At 39.6% G+C, this 19,711-nt stretch overlaps 1 protein-coding gene across 2 annotated transcripts in view; it reads right to left on the reverse strand.

Moving 5' to 3' along the window:
- LOC139937207 (ectopic P granules protein 5 homolog) overlaps positions 1-19,711 on the reverse strand; it is a 63,577-nt gene that overhangs the window by 14,025 nt on the left and 29,841 nt on the right. For both annotated transcript variants that reach the window (XM_071932288.1, XM_071932287.1), the window contains 13 exons: positions 19,405-19,528; positions 18,619-18,766; positions 18,103-18,274; positions 17,030-17,120; positions 16,188-16,265; positions 15,443-15,585; positions 14,331-14,502; positions 13,652-13,846; positions 12,856-13,069; positions 11,664-11,812; positions 9,665-9,863; positions 8,280-8,358; positions 6,675-6,787 (listed from right to left, as the gene is read on the reverse strand). In XM_071932288.1, coding sequence (XP_071788389.1) covers positions 6,675-6,787; positions 8,280-8,358; positions 9,665-9,863; positions 11,664-11,812; positions 12,856-13,069; positions 13,652-13,846; positions 14,331-14,502; positions 15,443-15,585; positions 16,188-16,265; positions 17,030-17,120; positions 18,103-18,274; positions 18,619-18,766; positions 19,405-19,528 — 1,877 coding nt within the window. The remainder of the gene's footprint in view (positions 1-6,674; positions 6,788-8,279; positions 8,359-9,664; positions 9,864-11,663; positions 11,813-12,855; positions 13,070-13,651; positions 13,847-14,330; positions 14,503-15,442; positions 15,586-16,187; positions 16,266-17,029; positions 17,121-18,102; positions 18,275-18,618; positions 18,767-19,404; positions 19,529-19,711) is intronic.

Here is a 19,711-nt window from a genome sequence, read left to right on the forward strand (position 1 = left end):
ATGGCAAACAAAATAAAATTAATTAATTCCTGCCGGTAGTCGTATCGTTCTATCAGATCACTTTAAAACTCTGCGGTTGAGTTAATTTCCTCACCGAGACTATCCAATCAGACTAATTGGTTGTAAATCGAGTGCTCCTTTAATGAAGTCAACTTACTGCCAGGGGTCTGTGGGCGGATGTTATTTATCAACTGCATATAGGAATTTAGGTATTAGGATCATAATCCTTCTCTACTTGGGAGTGGTTACTCTAGGTATGAGGTTATTAAAGAGAAATTGTATGAAATCCAGAGTGTCCTCTTTTCACAGGACTCGGGAAAGTACAGAGTACAAATTAAAAAAATTTTATATATCGTTGGGGTACCCGCTGCCAAAATATATAGGATTTGAACTGCTAGCTCCCGCGCAATCTCGGTAGTCTAGTTGGTAAGACACTGCTCTAGAATTGCAAGGGTCGTGGGTTCAAATCCCACCCAAGTAATATGCCTACAGGTGATATTTTTTTACAGGACTCGGGAGAGCACTGAGTACACAGTGCAAACACACATCGGTGTATGGGTAAAAACCAAAATTATTACAGAGGGTGGAAGTTTATTATTTTTATGATTTCCATTTGTTTTCACAGGAATTATAAAATCTACAATGGTTGGTTACAAATTGCTAAAATACAAGGCAGATGCTGTTTGGATCGAACTCAGGACCTGCTAGACATGGAGCAGGCGGGCGTCATTTTGATGTACGCCTTTACACTGACCGGGTCCGTTTGTAACACGTTCATTCTGTTCACAGACAGACCCGACTCACTACAACAATGTAATAACTATATAGCATCATATTGTCTGGCCAAAGCTGTACATTCTAGCAAGACCAAACCCGTTTTACGAATTTCTTTAGGACGATTTCAACGTTTTGACAACTAGATTGGTGTGACCCAGCCTTAAGCGCACAGGTTTTTTTCAAGTGTGTTACACAACACACAGAACCAATGGCTTTACATCCCATCCGAAGGATGAATTGCATCAGGGTTAAGTGACTTGCTTAAGGACACAGGTGTCATGACTGGGACTCGAACCTACACTCTGCTGATCAGAAACACCCGAGGTTGAATTCGGTGCTCTTAACTGCTAGTCCATGAGACGCCACATACCCAATTTAAAAGTAAGCACATTCTCTTGCCATACATGTACAACCTATCTATGTCAATTGCATGAATGAATCACCACGGATGTCCAGGCTGGTAACAACACCGTGTCCCATCATGTCCCAAAGAGGAAGTGGTTGATTTAATCAAATATTGTAAACTGATCCACTGTGATTAGCTGCAGTGGGGAGGACAATTGATTGGTATAAGATGTGGTTTGGAATACACCCAGCAGACAAAGATGGGCGGAGAGGGTGGGGGAGGCGTTCACAGGAGGTGCAATTAATAAATGAATTCTTTTCCAGGACTTCTAGTATGTGTCAACAATTTCATCATTCAATCACATTTCATCATAGGAAATAGTTGATTTTAATGATTTTAAATTCAGGTTACGATATCAAGGATGCATGAAGAACTACTTTTCTCATAGACTGTCAAACATCTGGAATTCCCTTCAAGGACTTCATAATGTCAACAGTGATGCATTTAATTTAAGCACATTTCATAGGAAATAATTTATTTGAATTATTTATCTCTGACTCATTATTATAAGATATTTGTGTTGTGTAGCCTGTACGATGGGCAGTGCTTGATGAACCTGCCCAGGAATCACAATTTTTGCCCAGCACTCTGAGCAAACAATACTGTGCCACCCAGCACACAGATTTCCCCTAGAATAAATCAAAATATTGTCCACTATGCATTGATCGGAGACACTGCTAATGATAAGAATGTCCCAGAGAATTTAACACAGTCAAAAGGCCACTCAACTGAATATTACAGGGCCCCTTAAAACAACCAGTTTGGAAACCTGGCATCATTCCTGAAGCTTGCACTTCAGCAATAATGGCCCAAATAATTACACATTGATGTGCTTGCCTTGGTGGACTTCCAAAAGATTTGTAATATTGCCCAACACTAAAATTGGTCTACATGTATACATGTACATGTAGCTACATCCCCCCAAAAATGACCTTCTGATCAGTGCAGTGAGATTGCCTTTTGAAGCCTGCATAGCTGTGGGTATTCGTAGGCATGCCAGCATTCGTTATTGCCTCCGGTTACAACATTAGTCAAAATCTTGAATGAAAGGTGATTTGAAATGTCACAACTCATTAAAACAAATCTGTGTTTTTATGTGTTGATGTATGTTATGATGTACCAAATACTGAAGGCAAATGGGTGCATTTTGTGTCATACAGGCCTGAGTGCAAGGGCACTAAGGCATGTTCTCTTTGGTAAAGGGCACCCTATGAGGAAATTATCACCTTCTACTTCAGCATTTTAAGGGCACTAAGAAATGTAGGCAATCACCTACGTTGCCCCCCGTGAAGTATGTAGGCCCGGTCATAGAATAATAATCACGAGTTGACATCTGGAATAACTGGAAAAGCCACAGAGTGATTACATTCTGCGACAGACAGTGCACGAACATAATGTATTTAATATTATTTTTTGTAAAACTCACACAAAGTTTCTTGTCATTCAATTTTTTCTCTCTCACAAATATACACAAAATAATGAAGGCTCGGAAACTTTTCCATCCCACACTCTAAAAAGACCCCCCCCCCCCTAAAAAACCCAGGCCTGATACTTTACAGGGGCCTCCATGCATGCCAAGCCCCCTGGTCATTGCCTTGGTGCCCTTATGAAATGCTCCAGTAGACATTTAAAATTTCCTCATAGGGTGCCCTTTTCTCATAAATGCCTTGGTTCCCTTGCCCTTTCAAAAACAAAGCATACAGGTCTGCAAAACCTTCTACACAAAGGTGCTGACTCCATGTAGACACAACCCTAGTCTGCAGTGACCCGGCCTTGCCCTTTGGACAAACAGGTGGGGGAAGGAAACAATGCTGCCAGGATTTCAGTTATGATAACGGCAGGGTATTAAAAAAAAAAAAAAACTAGGAAAGTGATTGACTCATCCTCCAGCCCTGTATGTTTAACAGGGGGGTGGGGGTTGAACCCATGGGAGTGTCTCCAATTCACCGTCAATTTAGGGTCCAGGATGTCAAATGCCTACCATCTGTCTGGTAAAAAAACCAAGATAATGGCAACAATGTGTGGCTATTGTTCCCGTAGTAATAAAGGCCATTATGTTATAATCTGTGACAGCGTTAGCGGTGATGACTACAGTCCAATACTGCCAAGGGAATTTGGCGTAGTGTGGTCTGCTCCAGACAATGCCTGAATGACGTATGTGTGTGGTGGGGAGGGGAGGGGGAGTGTCTGCCACTCAAACAAAAGGAATCAGGGCGTTTTGACAGAGCGAGGACGTCCTTGTTGACTTTTGTGACAAATGCGGGCGTCGCTTGAGAAAAACTGAGTCCGAACAATTGGAAAACAAAGAGAAGTCCTCAATTTGAGGGGCTGACAAAGATGTGTGGGGGGAAAGTGGAATGTGTCTAAGTGAACTAACACACTTCCGCAATTTTTTTTTTTACAGTGTTGGAAGAGTTTGTGCACCAAACAAAGGAATATCCACAGAGTGTTAGCATATATGCAACACATAGGTACGTGTGTGCGTATAACAAGATAAAACCTGGGACCAATAACAAAAGAGAACGAGAATGGTGTGTTGACAACACAAATGCCCCGCTGAAATTTGAGTTGCTACACCAAGTCCTTTTTGAGTTATTGTTTAAGCCATAATGAGCTTAATACTAATCTGAGGGGGTACCAAAACAATAGGTCTCTGTGATCCCATGATTAATCCACATACCAAGTTTGGAGTGGATACGCCAAGTCCTTCTTAAGATATCGCTCAGACAACATTTCTTTTGTTTTTTTAGCCATAATGAGCTTTATATTTACCTGAGGGGGTCCAAAAACAATAGGCTTCTGGGGGATCCCATGACCAATCCACAAACCAAGTTTGGAGTTGAGACGACAAGTCCCTTTCGAGGTTATTGCTCGCACAAAATTTCTTTTAAAAAGGACTTGGCGTTTCAACTCCAAACTTGGTTTGTGGATTAATCATGGGATCCCCCAGTAGCCTATTGTTTTTTTGACCTCCTCAGTAAAATATCAAGTTTATTAAGGCTAAAACAAAATAAATGTTGTCCGAGCAATATCTCAAGAAGGACTTGGCTTATCAACTTCAAACTTGGTTTGTGGATTAGTCATGGGATCCCCCAGAAGCCTTGACCCCCTCAGTAAAATACTAAGCTCATCATGGCTAATACAAAAGAAATGTTGTCCGAGCAAGAACTCATAAAGGACTTGGTGTCTCAACTCCAAACTTGGTTTGAGGATTAGTCATGGTATCCCCTAGAAGCCTATCGTTTTGGGACCCCCTCAGGTAAATATTAAGGTTATTATGGCTCAAACAATAACTCAAAAAGGACTTAGTGTAGCAATTCCAATCTCAGCGGGGCATTTGTGTTGTCAACACACCATTCTTGTTTCTTTCATTATTTTCTTACAGCTTCAATAACCACTTGAGCCCTATTTTCCACAGATTTATTTTATGCATATGTTGGGATACACCAGGTAAGAAGGCTGCTCTTTGACAATTACCCAACGTGTCCAGGGGTGGATTTCACAAAGAGTTAGGACTCGTCTTATCTCGATTAGGACGAGTAACTCTTCCTAACTTAGGATTAATCTTAAGGTCTGCATGCTACAGTGCAGGGTTGGGACTCGTCCTAAGTCCTAAGATTAGTCTTAAGTTAGGAAGAGTTTTGTGAAATCGACGGCTGGGCCTTAAAAGGCTTTGTTTGGACATTTTTATTTTTGTATTCAGTGAATTCACTCCAATCCTTTCGTCTTCAATAAATAAACGCACAGCCAAATAAAGCTGTCAAAATATCATGCAATTACAGTGTAGGTTACATTTTTTGTGAGGAAAAACTAAATTCCATTATGTTGTGTAAAATGTTGATATTGAAAATTGATGAGATCTGCATGCTCGGACACTCTCTCTCTCTTGCAAACACACAGCTCTGTGCTGCAGTCGTTCTATGGATATTCCTTTATTCTACACACTTAAAGACAGTGGACACTATCGGTATTTACTCAAAATAATATTTCGCATAAAGACGTTCTTGGTAACAACCAAGGGAGAGCTGTTGATAGTATAAAACTTTGTAAGAAATTGCTCCCTCTAAAGTGACGTAGTTTTTGAGACATTTTGAGACGTCAAGTTTAGAATTTGAGGTCTCAAAATCAAGCATCTGAAATCACACAACTTCGTGTGATAAGGGTGTTATTTCTTTCTTTTGCAACTTCGACGACCAATTATTGAGTTCAAATTTTTACAGGTTTGTTATTTTATGCATATGTTGAGATACATGTACACCAAGTGAGAAGACTGGTCTTTGACAATTACCAATAGTGTCCAGTGTCTTTAAAGAAAGTCCTATCTTTCAACAATAGTGAAAACTCTGTGTGAGCCATAGAGTTATATAAAAGAACTAGAGGGCGCATTAGTGATGCTTCTTGCACAAACGTGACGGGACCGCAAAGAGACACGCGCGCCATTCTGCACGCGCATTGAATATGAAGTATACGTTGGAGTTTGTGTATATTGGACGCTATACCATTGCTATTGTGTCAACTTAGAAAATGGCCGCCTGCGCACATGCAGAGTCGCGTATATAGGCCAGTGCGCCCTCATACTCTATGGTGTGGAAGTTCTTAAGCCCACATGGTTTTTCAAAACCCTGCTTTGAGTGGACTTCTTTTGTTCCCAGGTTTACACTACAAGGTTCAAAAGTTCATTTATTTTCCACAGTATCCAAAAATAAAAGACATTAAGTTTAAAGAATACAACTTTACACCATGCAAAATTTTGAATCCTACTCAAAATATTTTGGCGTGTCATGACCTAGAGGTTAAGAGCACTGAACTCAAGCTCTGGTGTTTCTGAGCAGCAGAGTGTGGGTTCGAATCCCGGTCGTGACACTTGTGTCCTTAAGCAAGACACGTAACCATGATGCTTCGCCCTTCGGATGGGAAGTAAAGCCATTGGTCCCGTGTAAGAACCCAACGAACTTACGAAAAGAAAAGGGGTTTGCCTCGCTGTTCCTGGTTGGATTCGCAGCATATTGCACCAAAGCACCTTGTAAGCCACTACATGGTGCTATGAAAGTAGATCTCATATTCAAATGGTACATGTAGTCCCACATACCTTACAGGAAATACTGTATGTTACAGCACCTTCAGCGTCACAGAGTGACGGATATGCATGCTATATAACACCCATTTCACACAGGTGCTCCAGAGTGTCGCCGAACCAAATACTGAATAAAGTACATGAAAAGTTAGGAGTGACTAGACATGCTAGAAGTCACAAGATTGACTGTTGCAGTCAATCGGAACTACTCTGGAGCGCCTTGGTTTCAGACGTCGATCTTGTCATGAGCAGAACCTAATGTAAATGTATGTTAAATCAGCCTGTCTAAAACCAATATTTAATTGGTCGACCTAGAGTCGCTCCTAATCCTTTTGGTCGGCGCGACTCTGGAGCACCTGTCTGAACTGGTTGTAAGAAGCCTCTATTATTATTATTATTTGGTAAAAGAACTCTTACCTTGGAACTGTGCTTGAATGCATCCTACAGCATGGGAGAACATGGAGACCAAGCATCCAGCAGGAACTTCATCTCCATCAATCCAGGGAGGTAGTAACTGATTAGTGTTGGGACTATGGAGAAGGAATGTATACAAATCATCAGAGAAAATACACGGGGCCAATTTCATAGAGGTGCTTAAAGATCTACTTGAACAAAAAGAAACAGCAATGCATCCGAATTCATCTTATTTAAGAAAAAAAAATTCAGTCAACAAGGAAATTGAGTTCAAATGAGTAAAAATTAGATTTTAGTTGTGTAAAAATGAGCATTTTGAATACCCTTATCCAGTGCTTTTCATCAAGATTCACAAAAAGCTCCGTTACGTCATCACTTATGTTACGTCATCACTCATGTTACGTCATTCGTGGGGGCTACAATTTGTATAGCCGTTTTGTTGCAACATGCAGGTATAACAAAGCAAACTCCCACACATTAACTAAAGTGTTGTCATTTGCGTCAGCGGCAGAAGTGTTTTCTATTTTTTTCAAAACCTTGAGGTTGGTGCCACATTTTTTAATCAACATTTACAAAAAAATTTGAATTGCACAAATATCACTCTTACATGTAAATGGTAAACAAATAAACAAGTCTAAACAGCAGTCCCATTAAAAAAAAAGAAGCTCCAGGTAACTGTTTAAGCAGAAAATATTGCTTAACAATTGTCTGCTTAGCAGAAATGAGCAGGATACCAGTCACAAATTGTACATGGGACTAGGTATTTTGGCAGGTAACCTTAATCTGGGAAGCATGAGGTTTCTATGCTTAGCTACTTTTCGGCACGATACGTGATACTTGGGGAAAAAAAAGATAGAAGTATTTGATCAAGGGCCAACCTTACATGTATACAGACAAGTTGTAGGCTTTAAAATAAAAAATTCCATATGCGTTAAAAGCGCAAACAACGCCCTCACTAAGGTTAAAGGAAGACCCGTCATTGGCTGAGAGGTGTGTGAGGTGCGTACAGGCACGCATGTTTCCATTGTGATGGCCTCAGTAATGGTAGCCTGTGCAAGGGGGCTAAAGACACTTCATGCTATTTTATCTCAAATTTTCTGATTAATCCAGACCAAGGTAATCAGACCAAAGTTGGAAGAATATCATGATTGAATACCGATCATCTTAATGGCGTGTCGTGGCCGAGCGATCTAGTTCATCGGACCCAACCTCTGGTGTTGTCAGCAACAGTGTGGGTTTGAATCCTGGTCATGACCCTTATGCCCTTGTTAAGCAAGGCACTTCTTAATTGCTTAGTAGAAAGTTAGAAAGATAGCCTACGTGTTTATTCTGCTCTATCAACCAGGCTCCTAGTGGATGATACCTTTGCCTACAACCTTTCAGACAGTAAAGGGGGTAAGCCCTAGGAGTAGGTGGCAACGTGCCTTGTTCGAGAGGCCGAGACTAAACCGGCTATGGTTGTACCCGCAAGTTTACTATTAGTCATAGTTAAGCGTTTTCCTGAAAATGAGCATGGTTCAATGATTGAAACATCGAAACTCTCTCTTTTCAGAGCCCACACATGTACATGGTTGTACCGGCAAGTTTTTGAACTGTAAGATTTCTTACTTGGTTGGTGAGGGGACCTCGAGGGCCACAATCCACGGTGAGAAGAGTCCAGTCACAACACTCCACAGGTGTCTCACAGCTAAATGGAAAAGAATGTTTCCAAAAACAGACAAGATTTATAATAAAAAAGAGCCCGTAGAATTATTTTCATTTCAGGGAAGAATACTTATCTGAAAAGATAATGACCAGGCAAGTCCAGTGGTCTTGTGCATTGACCTCTAAAATGTCTTGAAATGAAACAAATTGTGTTTAAAGATTGGAAAATACCATTCAATTCTGTTGAGTAGTAAAGTTTAATTAATACCCTAAAAAAAAGAGATCAATCTTCACTTACAATACAATGTCTTTCTAAGTGCTCAATCTTTTAAATAAAAACAGCTAAATACATATTAAACTGTGTCAGGACTCAGGATGTGCTTTCGTTTTTTATTCTAGTCTTGCACAAACATTTCTGGGGTGGATTTCACAAAGAGTTAGGACTAGTCTTATCTCGAGTTAGGACCAGTTACTTGTCCTAACTTAGGACTATCCATGCAATTTGTATATCTCCTAGGACTAGTCCTAAGTTAGGACTAGTCCTAACTCTTTGTGAAATCGACCCCTGGTCAAGTAAACTTTTTGAGCTAAGAGCCCTGCTACCTGGGTGTATCGTGACGACATCTACACTCTCTACAGGTTAACATTAAAGGAACACGTTGCCTTGGATCGGTCGATATGGTCTTTGAAAAGCGTTTGAACATGGTTAGAAAGATATTTTAAAAGAAGAATATAATGATCCACACAAATTTGCCTCGAAATTGCGTGGTTTTTCTTTTACTTTGCGAACTAAGACGGTCGGCCATTTATGGGAGTCAAAAATTTGACTCCCATAAATGGCCGATCGTGTTAGTCGACGAGGTGAAAGGAAAACCATGCAATTTCGAGTGATACTTGTGTGGATCATTATATTCTACTTTTAAAATATCTCTCTAATCATATGCGTTTTATAACAAACAGTTACAATGCTTTTCAAAGACCAACTCGTTCGATCCAAAGTAAGGTGTTCATATTAAGGGTTTTGATATCTTTTTCAGATCAAGGTGTTGGCCATGATCGAATCCCTTCTCACTGTGAATGAAGAAGTGTCTGCTTTTGATAATCGTCAAGTTTTTGTGTAGAAAAGTGAAAATCACTGAGCAACATATAAGGAGAGGCGCGTATATCCATTGTATATGCTAGAATAATTTTCATCTCACCGAGACAAAAACTATTTTTGCGAAATCGTTTACCCATTTCTCAAAAACTACAGCACCTCAACAATAAATATTTTAAGTTTAATGTCAATATGTGGTTGTTTGTGTTTTGTGTCGTACACAAAGGAACCCAAGCCTTTTAAATCTACTGACCTTGTTCCACATTAAGGTTGGCCTCGATAACTCGATGAGCCTCCAGAATGACCACATTCAGACCGATGTACCCAATAAAACTGATCAACGGCTCATGATAAAGCTTCCAGTTACTATGGAGACCAAACTGTCCACTCTGTGGGTTGGAGCTTCGCTGGCGACTGAAGTACGCCGTCAGCCAGTCGATTGTTTCAAACAACTGTTGATACAAATGTTAAAAGAAAAGTTGTTTAACTCAGTAATCTTTGGGCAATCACAAAGAGTAATAGACTTCATGCACTGATGTAGTCCAGCTGTCATCTTAGAGGTAAAACGATGAAGAAATATTCAAAACGCACAAATGCTAAAAGAAAAGTTGTTTTACTCAGTAATCTTTGGGCAATCAAAAAGAGTAATAATATTTAATGCATTGACGTCATCCAGCTGCCATCTTATAGGTAAAACAATGAAGAAATATTCAAAACGCACAGATTGTACGCACCGCACACTGGTTTGGCCACTGAACAACCCCTTTTGACCCCTAGGTGAGGGCGTCCTACTGATATGGCATCATGTGCATAAGGTCTATAGAGCAAAATCATGTGATACAGTAGTGTCGGCCGGCGGTTGCGATACTTTAAATAACACAAGAATACTATTTACTGGCTTTCCTGTCCCTTGTTCTGAAGCTTTATTTACACTGAACAAGCCATGACTTTAACACTAAGAAGGTCAAAGCCAGAGGACTTCTCTCGCGAGCGGGTTTCCCAATCGACTGAAAGGGGCAGCCAGCAGAGCTCCACCCCAGGGTCGTGCTGGCGCCCCCTACCGGTTGATCGGCACCGACGCTACTACTTACCATTACCATAGTTCAAACACCTCACAGTGCAGTTAATATAGAAATTGCACTAGAGACAGATATGTACACGTATACTTGACATGCAATTATTGTGAAAGTACATGACCATGTGTTATAAAGGGTGGTCATGATAGCAAAAGCATCCCTAAAGTGAAAACCTGTCTGCCTGCTGCTGCACAGCTTTCAAGTTGGTGCTGATACATAAAAAACTTATAACAAGAGGCGATAAATTCACAATTCAGAATACAGCTCGTATTTTTGAAACAGTTTCTACAGATTCATAATGGCTGCCATCAGGCCTTGCTCTTAAGCTTTTTCTTAAGTTGCCAACCGGGCTAATAATAAACTCAGGATTTAACTTGCCCCCATGAGGTTTAGTAGCCCACAGGGCAAGTTGAGAGGTGGTGTTTACTAGCCTGTAGCAGGTTTTACTAAACAACGTATGCCAGGCTAGGGTTAAAGGGTCTATATGTACTTTTTGGGAAATGAGTAAAACAAATAATTTACGTCTCAGTTTTAGCATGTAAAAACGAATTAACCCAGTTATGCTATGATTATGGTACATTTATAATATCAGGACTGGTTAATGGGATTTTACATGCTAAAATAATTGTGGCCTTTTTGTGACTTGTTTTACTCATTTCTCAAAAACTTCAGAACCTCAGCTAGTAATCTTTGAAGGGAAGCTTTCCACTACCATTATCTTCAAACCTTTAAGTTTAATGTAAATCTGTGAACATTTTGAAAAAGTACCCTTATCCTTAAAAGGCAGTGGACACTAATGGTAATTACTCAAATAATTATTAGCATAAAACCTTACTTCGAAGTGAGTAATGGGGAGAGGTTGATAGTATAAAACATTGTGAGAAACTGCTCTCTCTGAAGTAACGCAGTTGTCGAGAAAGAAGTAATTTTCCACGTATTTGATTTCGAGACCTCATATTTAGAATTTGAGGTCTCGAAATCAACCATCCAAAAGCACACAATTTTGTGTGACAAGGGTGTTTTTTTCTTTCACTATTATCTCGCAACCTCGACGACCAATTAAGCTCAAATTATGTTGTGATTACACCAAGAGAGAAGACTGGTCTTTGAAAATTACCAATAGTGTCCACTGTCTTTAAGGGCGAGCCCTGCTGGAAGGTATGCAATTATTCCTACCTGTTGCAATGAGAGAATTGGAAGCATCTTGATGAGTTCCTGGACCTGCTCACTACTGATAGCATCAGTGCTGATGCTCAGATATGGACATCCTAAAGTAGCCAGAGTGTCCTTCCAGATATCCTTATGGAGAAAGCGTTCCTCCGAACCTAAAATCAAGAAGAAATATAAGTGTCCGAGTCAATCAGAACTTAAGGTCGTGTATGACCAACAGGTCTGGTGTGTCCTATTTGAGTTCTGTAACTTAAAGAGAGTGGACACTATTGGTAATTATTTAAAATAATTATTACATGTAGCACAAAACCTTACTTGGTAACGAGTAGTGGGGAGCTGTTGATAGTATAAAACATTGTGGGAAATGGCTCCCTCTGAAGTAACATAGTTTTCGAGTAACAAGTAATTTTCCACGAATTTGATTTCAAGACCTCAGAATAAGATTTTGAGGTCTCGAAATCAAGCATCTGAAAGCAAAACATTTGTGTGACAAGAGTGTTTTTTCTTTCATTATTATCTCGCAACTTCGACGACCAATTGAGTTCAAATTTTCACAGGTTTGTTATTTTATGCATATGTTGAGATAAACCAAGTGAGAAGACTGGTCTTTGACAGTTACCAGTAGTGTCCAGTGTCTTTAAGAAGCATGAAGGATGATCTTGTAAGAGCCAAAACATGGACAACTGAGCAGAGGGAGGCCAATTAAGAACATGGTGAAGACAATGAAAGAAGATACAGGGTTGGAGACTAGATGAACTAGCTGGCTATACATTAGGGATCGTGATGTGTGGCAAGTGTTTTATTGCGCTCGTCTCAAGTAACTTGGGTCGGCGTAGTAAGTGAGTGAAGTGAACTTAAAAAGTTTTGATTTTGGACTGGACTGACTGGTGTAGTATTTGTGTAGTATAAGTTGAATGACGTGTAATCTGTCGGATGTGTGTTTCCGCCTAGAACGACTTTGGAACGTTGGCCCAGTTAATTCTACTAAGGTTAACCCCAAATTATTGACCAGTTTGCCCAGTCAGTTTTCCTTGTGGTTTATTGCTGGTTAAGCTACAAGGAGGTGTCCAAATCAGTGAGTTTGGCTATAGCTACACTAAATCACGCACGTCTTCCTTCTCTTCAACACTGGCAAACGCGCTGATCTAGCCGTAGCTGTAGCTGAACTCGCCGTTTCGACACACCCTAAGAAACTAACCTTTGAGTATGAGTCTCAACACATCTCCATAATGCTCTGGGAAGTGATGCTTCAACATGACCTGAAGATGAGTCCTGTAGATCCCAAACATCATCATGCATCGATTGTCCATCTCCAGACCGCAGCTGACCAACGCCTCACCAAGCACCTCAATGAACTGAGAACGTACAGCCAGTGCAGGCTCGCAGTTGCTCAGCCACTGGGCAGGGTCAAACTGTTTAAACCAAAACATGGAGAAAAACAAAAACATAAATCACTCTGGTGTACTTAAAGGTTGTGGTAGCACTTAAAAGCACTGAACACCTTTGGTAATTGTCAAAGACCAGTATCCTCACTTGGTGTATCCCATCATAAGCATACAATAACCAAGCTGTGAAAATTTGGACTCAATTTGTCATCAAAGTTGCAAGTGATAGATAAAAGAAAAAACAGACTTGTTCGACAAATTTGTGTGCTTTCAGATGTCTAATAAAAGGCTTCAGGCCTGATGAAGTCTTAATATTTGAGAGAGAAATTACCTCTTTATCAAAAACTGTTATTTCAGTTTCAGAGAGAGCCATTTCTCACAATGTCAGCAGCTCTCCATTGCTCGTTACCAAGCAAGTTTTTATGCTAAGTATTATTTTGAGCAATTACCAATCATGTTCAATGCCTTTAATCCGGAGGTTGACATGTACATGTAGGTTCAAATCCTACTCCAGGCAATTTTTCTTTGTTCAACCCCAAACTTCGTCCAGTGCCTACAAAATTGGGCCCATAGCATAAGTGAGGGAAAGTCTGTAAGTATCCCACCCACCTTGGTCAACAGCATAAATGCGGTGTCCTGGACGTCACTCATGCCGACCCGTACCACATCACAGTACATCTGAACAAAGGAATCACCACAATGGTTGGGAGCAAGATTAGGAGCCAGCAGGCCGGCCAAGTTACAGTTACTCAGGACGGCTTGCAATAAAGGTTGGGCTTGGTCCGGGTAGGGGCGGATGAATTCCTAAGAAATAAAACATGGACAAACATGAAAGTTAATGAATGAAATCTGCCAACAGAAGAATAATATAATACATTGATAAGGCCACTGTCCCTGATGATGCTACCCAGGTTGTGTCGTTAACTTGGGTGTGATCCATGGCTACACAGCAGCTTAAGGTTGTATGGCTCCTGATTGGCACCCGGAACAAAGTTATGACAAAATAGGGAGAGCCCCAACATGGGGATAGATAGCTTAGTTGGTAGAGCACCGGCATGTTATTCCGAACATCCATAGATCAAAACCCACTCTGGTAAACTTTATAAACAAGGACAACAAGAAAATTGCAAAAGGATAGCACAATAAAGGAATTGGCTTCCAAATCCAGGTCTGCCAACCCTTCACACATTTCATTATTCAAAATTCAACAATTCTAGCAGCTCACAAGAAGTATCTTCATGCTCAGAGCTTGACTTCACTAAACTTCCTCCCTCTGTGGGATTCTCACCTGGCCCAGTATTTCAATGCAGGATGAGAAGAACTGGCGGGTGGGAGGATAGTGTCTGGCACTCTCTTTCATCTGTTGTCCGAGGTGATATAGGAGGCTGATGCCAGTCTGCTTTGCGGCTTCAAACTCTGCAGTGTTGTCCGATAAGGCTCGAGTGAAATGTATCAGATCACTGTAGAAAGAAAGATAGAAACTGCTTATTTTTAAGCGTTTTTGATGGCTTTTTATTATTTGCACAAGATTATTGTTAACTGAAACATCATTAGGTCTTTTCATAAATCTTATTAATAATAACTAGTTATTATATGGCACATTTTACAATACTCATCTCAATGCACTTTACACGAGTGTCCTGGTCATAGGGACAACAACATTCCTTTAATCTTTCTCAGCTCCCAGGGGAACTGTAGCGCAACCTGGGCAACTGTAGCGGTCCAAAGGCTTTTTTATACATAATATCAACTTCTACCCTCGCAGATATCCATTTAGACCCCTGGATGAAGCATATAAAGTCAACCATCTCGCTATACCAATGTCCTGAGCGGGATTCAAACCCACACTCCAATAACCAAACCACATGAACTGGAATTTGATGTTCTTACATGTATATAACTACTCGGCCATGTCACCCTTCCGTGCCATTATATAAATGCTGTGTTTGTATGAACAGGTTTTGTAGGTGAAGTGGTTAAAGAATTTGGGTACTTTTTGTAACACAAAACACAACTTCCACAGATCTACTTTAAACTTACATCGTTTGAAGACAATGGTATTAGCAACAGTAACTGAATGAACTAGTTGCCAAGGTACTCTAGTTTTTGAAAAATGAGTAAAACAATGTCCTGAAAAATACGTTTTCACACGTTATAATAATTTTCGTCCCATGATCACTGAGACCAATTTTTTTTCATGACATTGTTTTACTCCTTTCTCAAAAACTACAGCACCTCAGCAAGTAACATTTTTAGGGAATCTTTCTACCATCCTTATCTACAAACTGTGTAAGTTTAATGTAAATCAGTGGACATATGTTTATTGTTCTACAAAAAGTACCCAGACCCTTTAATGAACAGTGTTCTAGGCAGTCAACACAAACAACTATATTTACTTACGTTATAGCATTCTCTATATGCACGGCTGAGACAACGACAGTGGGCGGGGGCGGAGACAGTGACTCGATGGACAACTGTTTGAACTCCACTCTGTTTTCTTCTAGTTTACGGAAGACTGTGTCATTGCGCTGTTTCTCTTTATGCTGAAGAGGAAATGAAAATTTAAAAATTGCAAAATAAACTAATTTGTTGTTTAAGATTTTGCACTTTTAGTTATTTTAGTTATTAAAGGCCCTGGACAACTTGGTGTATCCCACATACGCATACAAGTATTTTATTTATTTTTATTTAGACTCAATTAGTCATTAAAGTTGCAAGAGAAAAATGAAAGGAAAAACATCCTTGTTGCACAAACTTGACAAAGGCTTCAGGCCTGAAGTCTTTTAAGATTTGAGTGAGAAATTTATACCTCTTTCTCTAAAAGTACAGTATGTCGATAGAGCCATTTCTCACAATGTTTTATGCTATCAGCAACTTTCCATTGCTTATTGCCAAACATATTTTTTTGAAAAAAGGTAAATAATCATATATGTATGACTTATTATGATATCATGAAAGGGCATTATCACTCAATAAGAAGACTTCTGACTTTGGGATAAACCAAGGCAACTTAAATCAGCAAGAATTTTTGTTTTTAGTGAGAAAGTGAGAAAATTTTTTTTTTTTTCTTAATATAGAATTTTAGGAAAAGCTCAAAAAGCTGGGCATTTTAGGTTCAAAATGAAAAGATTTTCCACTTTCTTACCTTAACCGTCACAACAGCTTTCCCTTTGCATTGATACATGGGATTATAAGAACTCTTGCAGGCAATCTGGACATGGGTCTAAAAACAAAAATATCTCAAATCAATTTCATGTTAAATGCAGATTGATTACTTTGCCAATAAGAAAACAATAACAAGAACTAAAATCCAGTTTATACTGAATCCTTTTGGAACTTCTTGCATGGTGCATGTTTCCCTCCATCCTACAATCTAGTTTATTTTAAGAGGATTATCAATTCCTACTGGACGTGCGTCTATGACACAAAGTTCATGCAGATTAATTATTTCCCCCAAATGTCAACATCAAATCTACCATGTACGGCATCTCTTTGGAACTCCTTGTCTGCCTGGTGCATGTTTCCTTATATCCTATGATCCAGACTGTTTAAAGAGGAATATCAATTTCTACCTTCAGCTCCCCCGAGTTATTTTATTTTATTTTGTTCTCGTAGCCCCTTTACCATAAGTGGCTATCAGCCATGTTTGGGAAGAATAATAATATTTAATTCTTATATAGCGCAAAAATCTCAATGTGCTTTGCAAAATGATCACAAATACTGGTAATCAATCAAAACATTGATAGATTAAAATACATACATAGCACATTACAAATACTGGTAAAACAATAATAATTATCCCTATACAAGGATAAAATACACAACAAGATGCATTAAGACTCAGTTAAGATTTAACGAATCACAAAACAAATCAATATTACCTTAAAAAAATTGGCAAAAATATTGCGCTTTTAGACCGCACTAAAAGAAAACGAGTGAACTTGCCATAACAAAGTAAAAAAAAAACAATAAAAAAACAAACAATACCTCTGTCTTTTTGTTGGCATAAAGATCTGGTACCATCTCCAGATACTCACAGTCCATCACAACGTTATGATTTTCCCTGTCTGAGAATGTGCTGCAGTAAGGTACCAGACAAGAAATGAAAAATATTTTAAAAATATATATAAAACTGTTTACATTAACTGTTTAGGTTTGTAGCCTGTCGTATTATGGCAGAGGGTTTAGTGCATGGACTTGATTTATGATGGTTAGTATGTCATAGGGGTGTGTGTTCCAATCCTGTCATGACACTTGCGTAAAAATGGCTACCTAAGAGGGTAGAGGTTGATATTGTGTTTTAAAAAGCCATCCATGTGTCACAACAGCCTAGTCTGATAGCACAGCAGAGAACCAAAATACAACTTAGTTCACATATAGCCTTAGCCTGGAATCGAACCAGGGCCACAGTGGTAAGAAGTGAGTGCTTCATGCACTAGCCACCATGTGCCTCACATGTGCCTCACAAGTGCCTCATAAGTGCCTCACAAGTACCTCACAAATACCTCACAAGTGATGCAGTGAGAACATACATGTAATACTATACCACATACACCGTTATGATAAGAGTCAAATTCTCATTGGTCCATTCAACCAGGCATGCAACTGGCCCATAAAAAAAAGAGAGGAACATTTTCAATGGCACAACGCAAGTGCAGAGCGAGGCAACCGAAACGCCACGGGTAACGAGACCCACAATGGTACCCTAGAAAATGTTGAGGTTTATTATGCTCTAAGGTGCATTGTTAGCATGTACTAGGCTTATTTTACATAATGGTAGTTGAACATTGTTGTTGCAAGGCTTATATTTTAGGTTAAAATATTTGTTTATTATTTTTTAGCGCCGAACATTTAAAAAAACACGCGGAAGAGTTGCACGCCTGATTTAACATCACGTGCCAGATGCTACATGTATCTTAATATTATCCCGGTAACTGAATATGTAAAAGGTATAGTAAAACGATAAGCCATTTGCGTGTTAGACCTGAATACTGTCTGGTACAATAACTTGCTTGATCGCAAGTTACCACGTAACATTTAAGCACATCACAAGTACTTACTCAGCATAGAATAGAAGTTGCTTGATGTCATCCTGTAGGAAGACTAGCATTGCATGGTTGTTGACTAGGAGTTCTTTAGGTACATCGGGTACCGGTGGGACCACAGGTACCAGGGATGGTGGGTCTAATCTTTTGTTGTAATTAGTTAGCCGACTCAATATACGACTTGTGGCTGCAGAAAAAATATGAAACATAAAGAGACTCATAAAACTAGCACATTTTAATGAGCACCAGTATTCATATTTTTCTACACGCACATGTATTTATTTTCGACTTCAAGAATGTTTTTATTTTCTTCAAATCGTGTTTGTGATCAACATGCAAATATCTGAAAAACACGCACATTACATGTAACGCATATTCAAATTCATGAGCCAATCAGCGTTGTTTTCTCAGTACACCATTTCAAGGGGTTAGTGACGAGAGGTATCGATACGGTGTGCTGCCCATGGTAGCGAGGCTGGGTGGGGAGGCAAAGAGAGGGGGAGAGGGATGATAGCGAGATGGATGACTCACCCGAGTTGATCTGGTCTTCTTCAGAGATGATCCCGGAGGTTGATCCTGAGGTACTGAGCTCTGGTTGACTCATTCCCATCCAGGACTTGACTAAGAGAACAGTGTGGTGGTTGGTCTTACTCACATTGACGTACTCCATCCATAGATCCTGAACAAAAGAAGACAATTTTTTATTATTATTATTTTTTTTTATGCAAGCTGCCAGACACACAAGGCCTGGGTCAAATATCATAGAGCTGCTCAGCACAAAAATTTGCTTAGCATGAAGATTCCAAAAGACCAATTGAGCTCAAATTTTCACAGGTTCGTTATTTTGACCATATGTTGAGATACATGTGTGTACACCAAGTGAGAAGACTGGTCTTTGACAATTACAAATAGTGTCAAGTGTCTTCAAAAACTTTCAGTTACATAAAATTTAAAAGTTACTGCTAATCTCCATGTGAAATGAATTTAAGGTCAAGGTAAATGTGCAAGGATCCAAATATCCTATAATAGACCCCTTGCAATACGCGCAGCAAACTCACCTGTACATATCCTGGGTGTCATTTTGGGTGTCAAAATCGTATACAAACATGCACAATAGAGAGGTTACACTCAAAATTACGCGCCTTGTTCAGAGGCGCGTTCTGTATTGTGTAAGAAATCAATAGCTCCCCCTTGCATAACATGAAACGCTACAGGTACGCTGAGGTCGCGCGCCATTTTTACGCACGGAGAACAGCTATTGTCCGATGATCTGCCTCCTTTTTGAGAGTGTGATGTCATATGCTAATTGGTCTATACCTGATCTCCATTGAAGATTCTTGACAGCTTTTCCGCCTCGTACTGAAGAGGTAACGATGGTAGATACAGACTTGGATCATGCAGTAGAGGCTCCTCTAACCACAGAAGATACATCTGGTACAACCTGTATGGCACAAACGGACAAAAGACTCTCAGTGAATATTTCATGTATGAATTGAATCCCGGTAATAGGTGGAGCAGATAGGGAAAAAAATATGTCGTGAGAAATATATCTGGCTTTAGGGTCATTGCAGACATAAATTTTGAAAATAGTTAGGTAAAACTCCAAGTGCAAAGGCAAAGCAAA

The sequence above is a fragment of the Asterias amurensis genome, chromosome 5 (assembly GCF_032118995.1).
Source record: "Asterias amurensis chromosome 5, ASM3211899v1".
Lineage (NCBI taxonomy): Eukaryota > Metazoa > Echinodermata > Asteroidea > Forcipulatida > Asteriidae > Asterias > Asterias amurensis.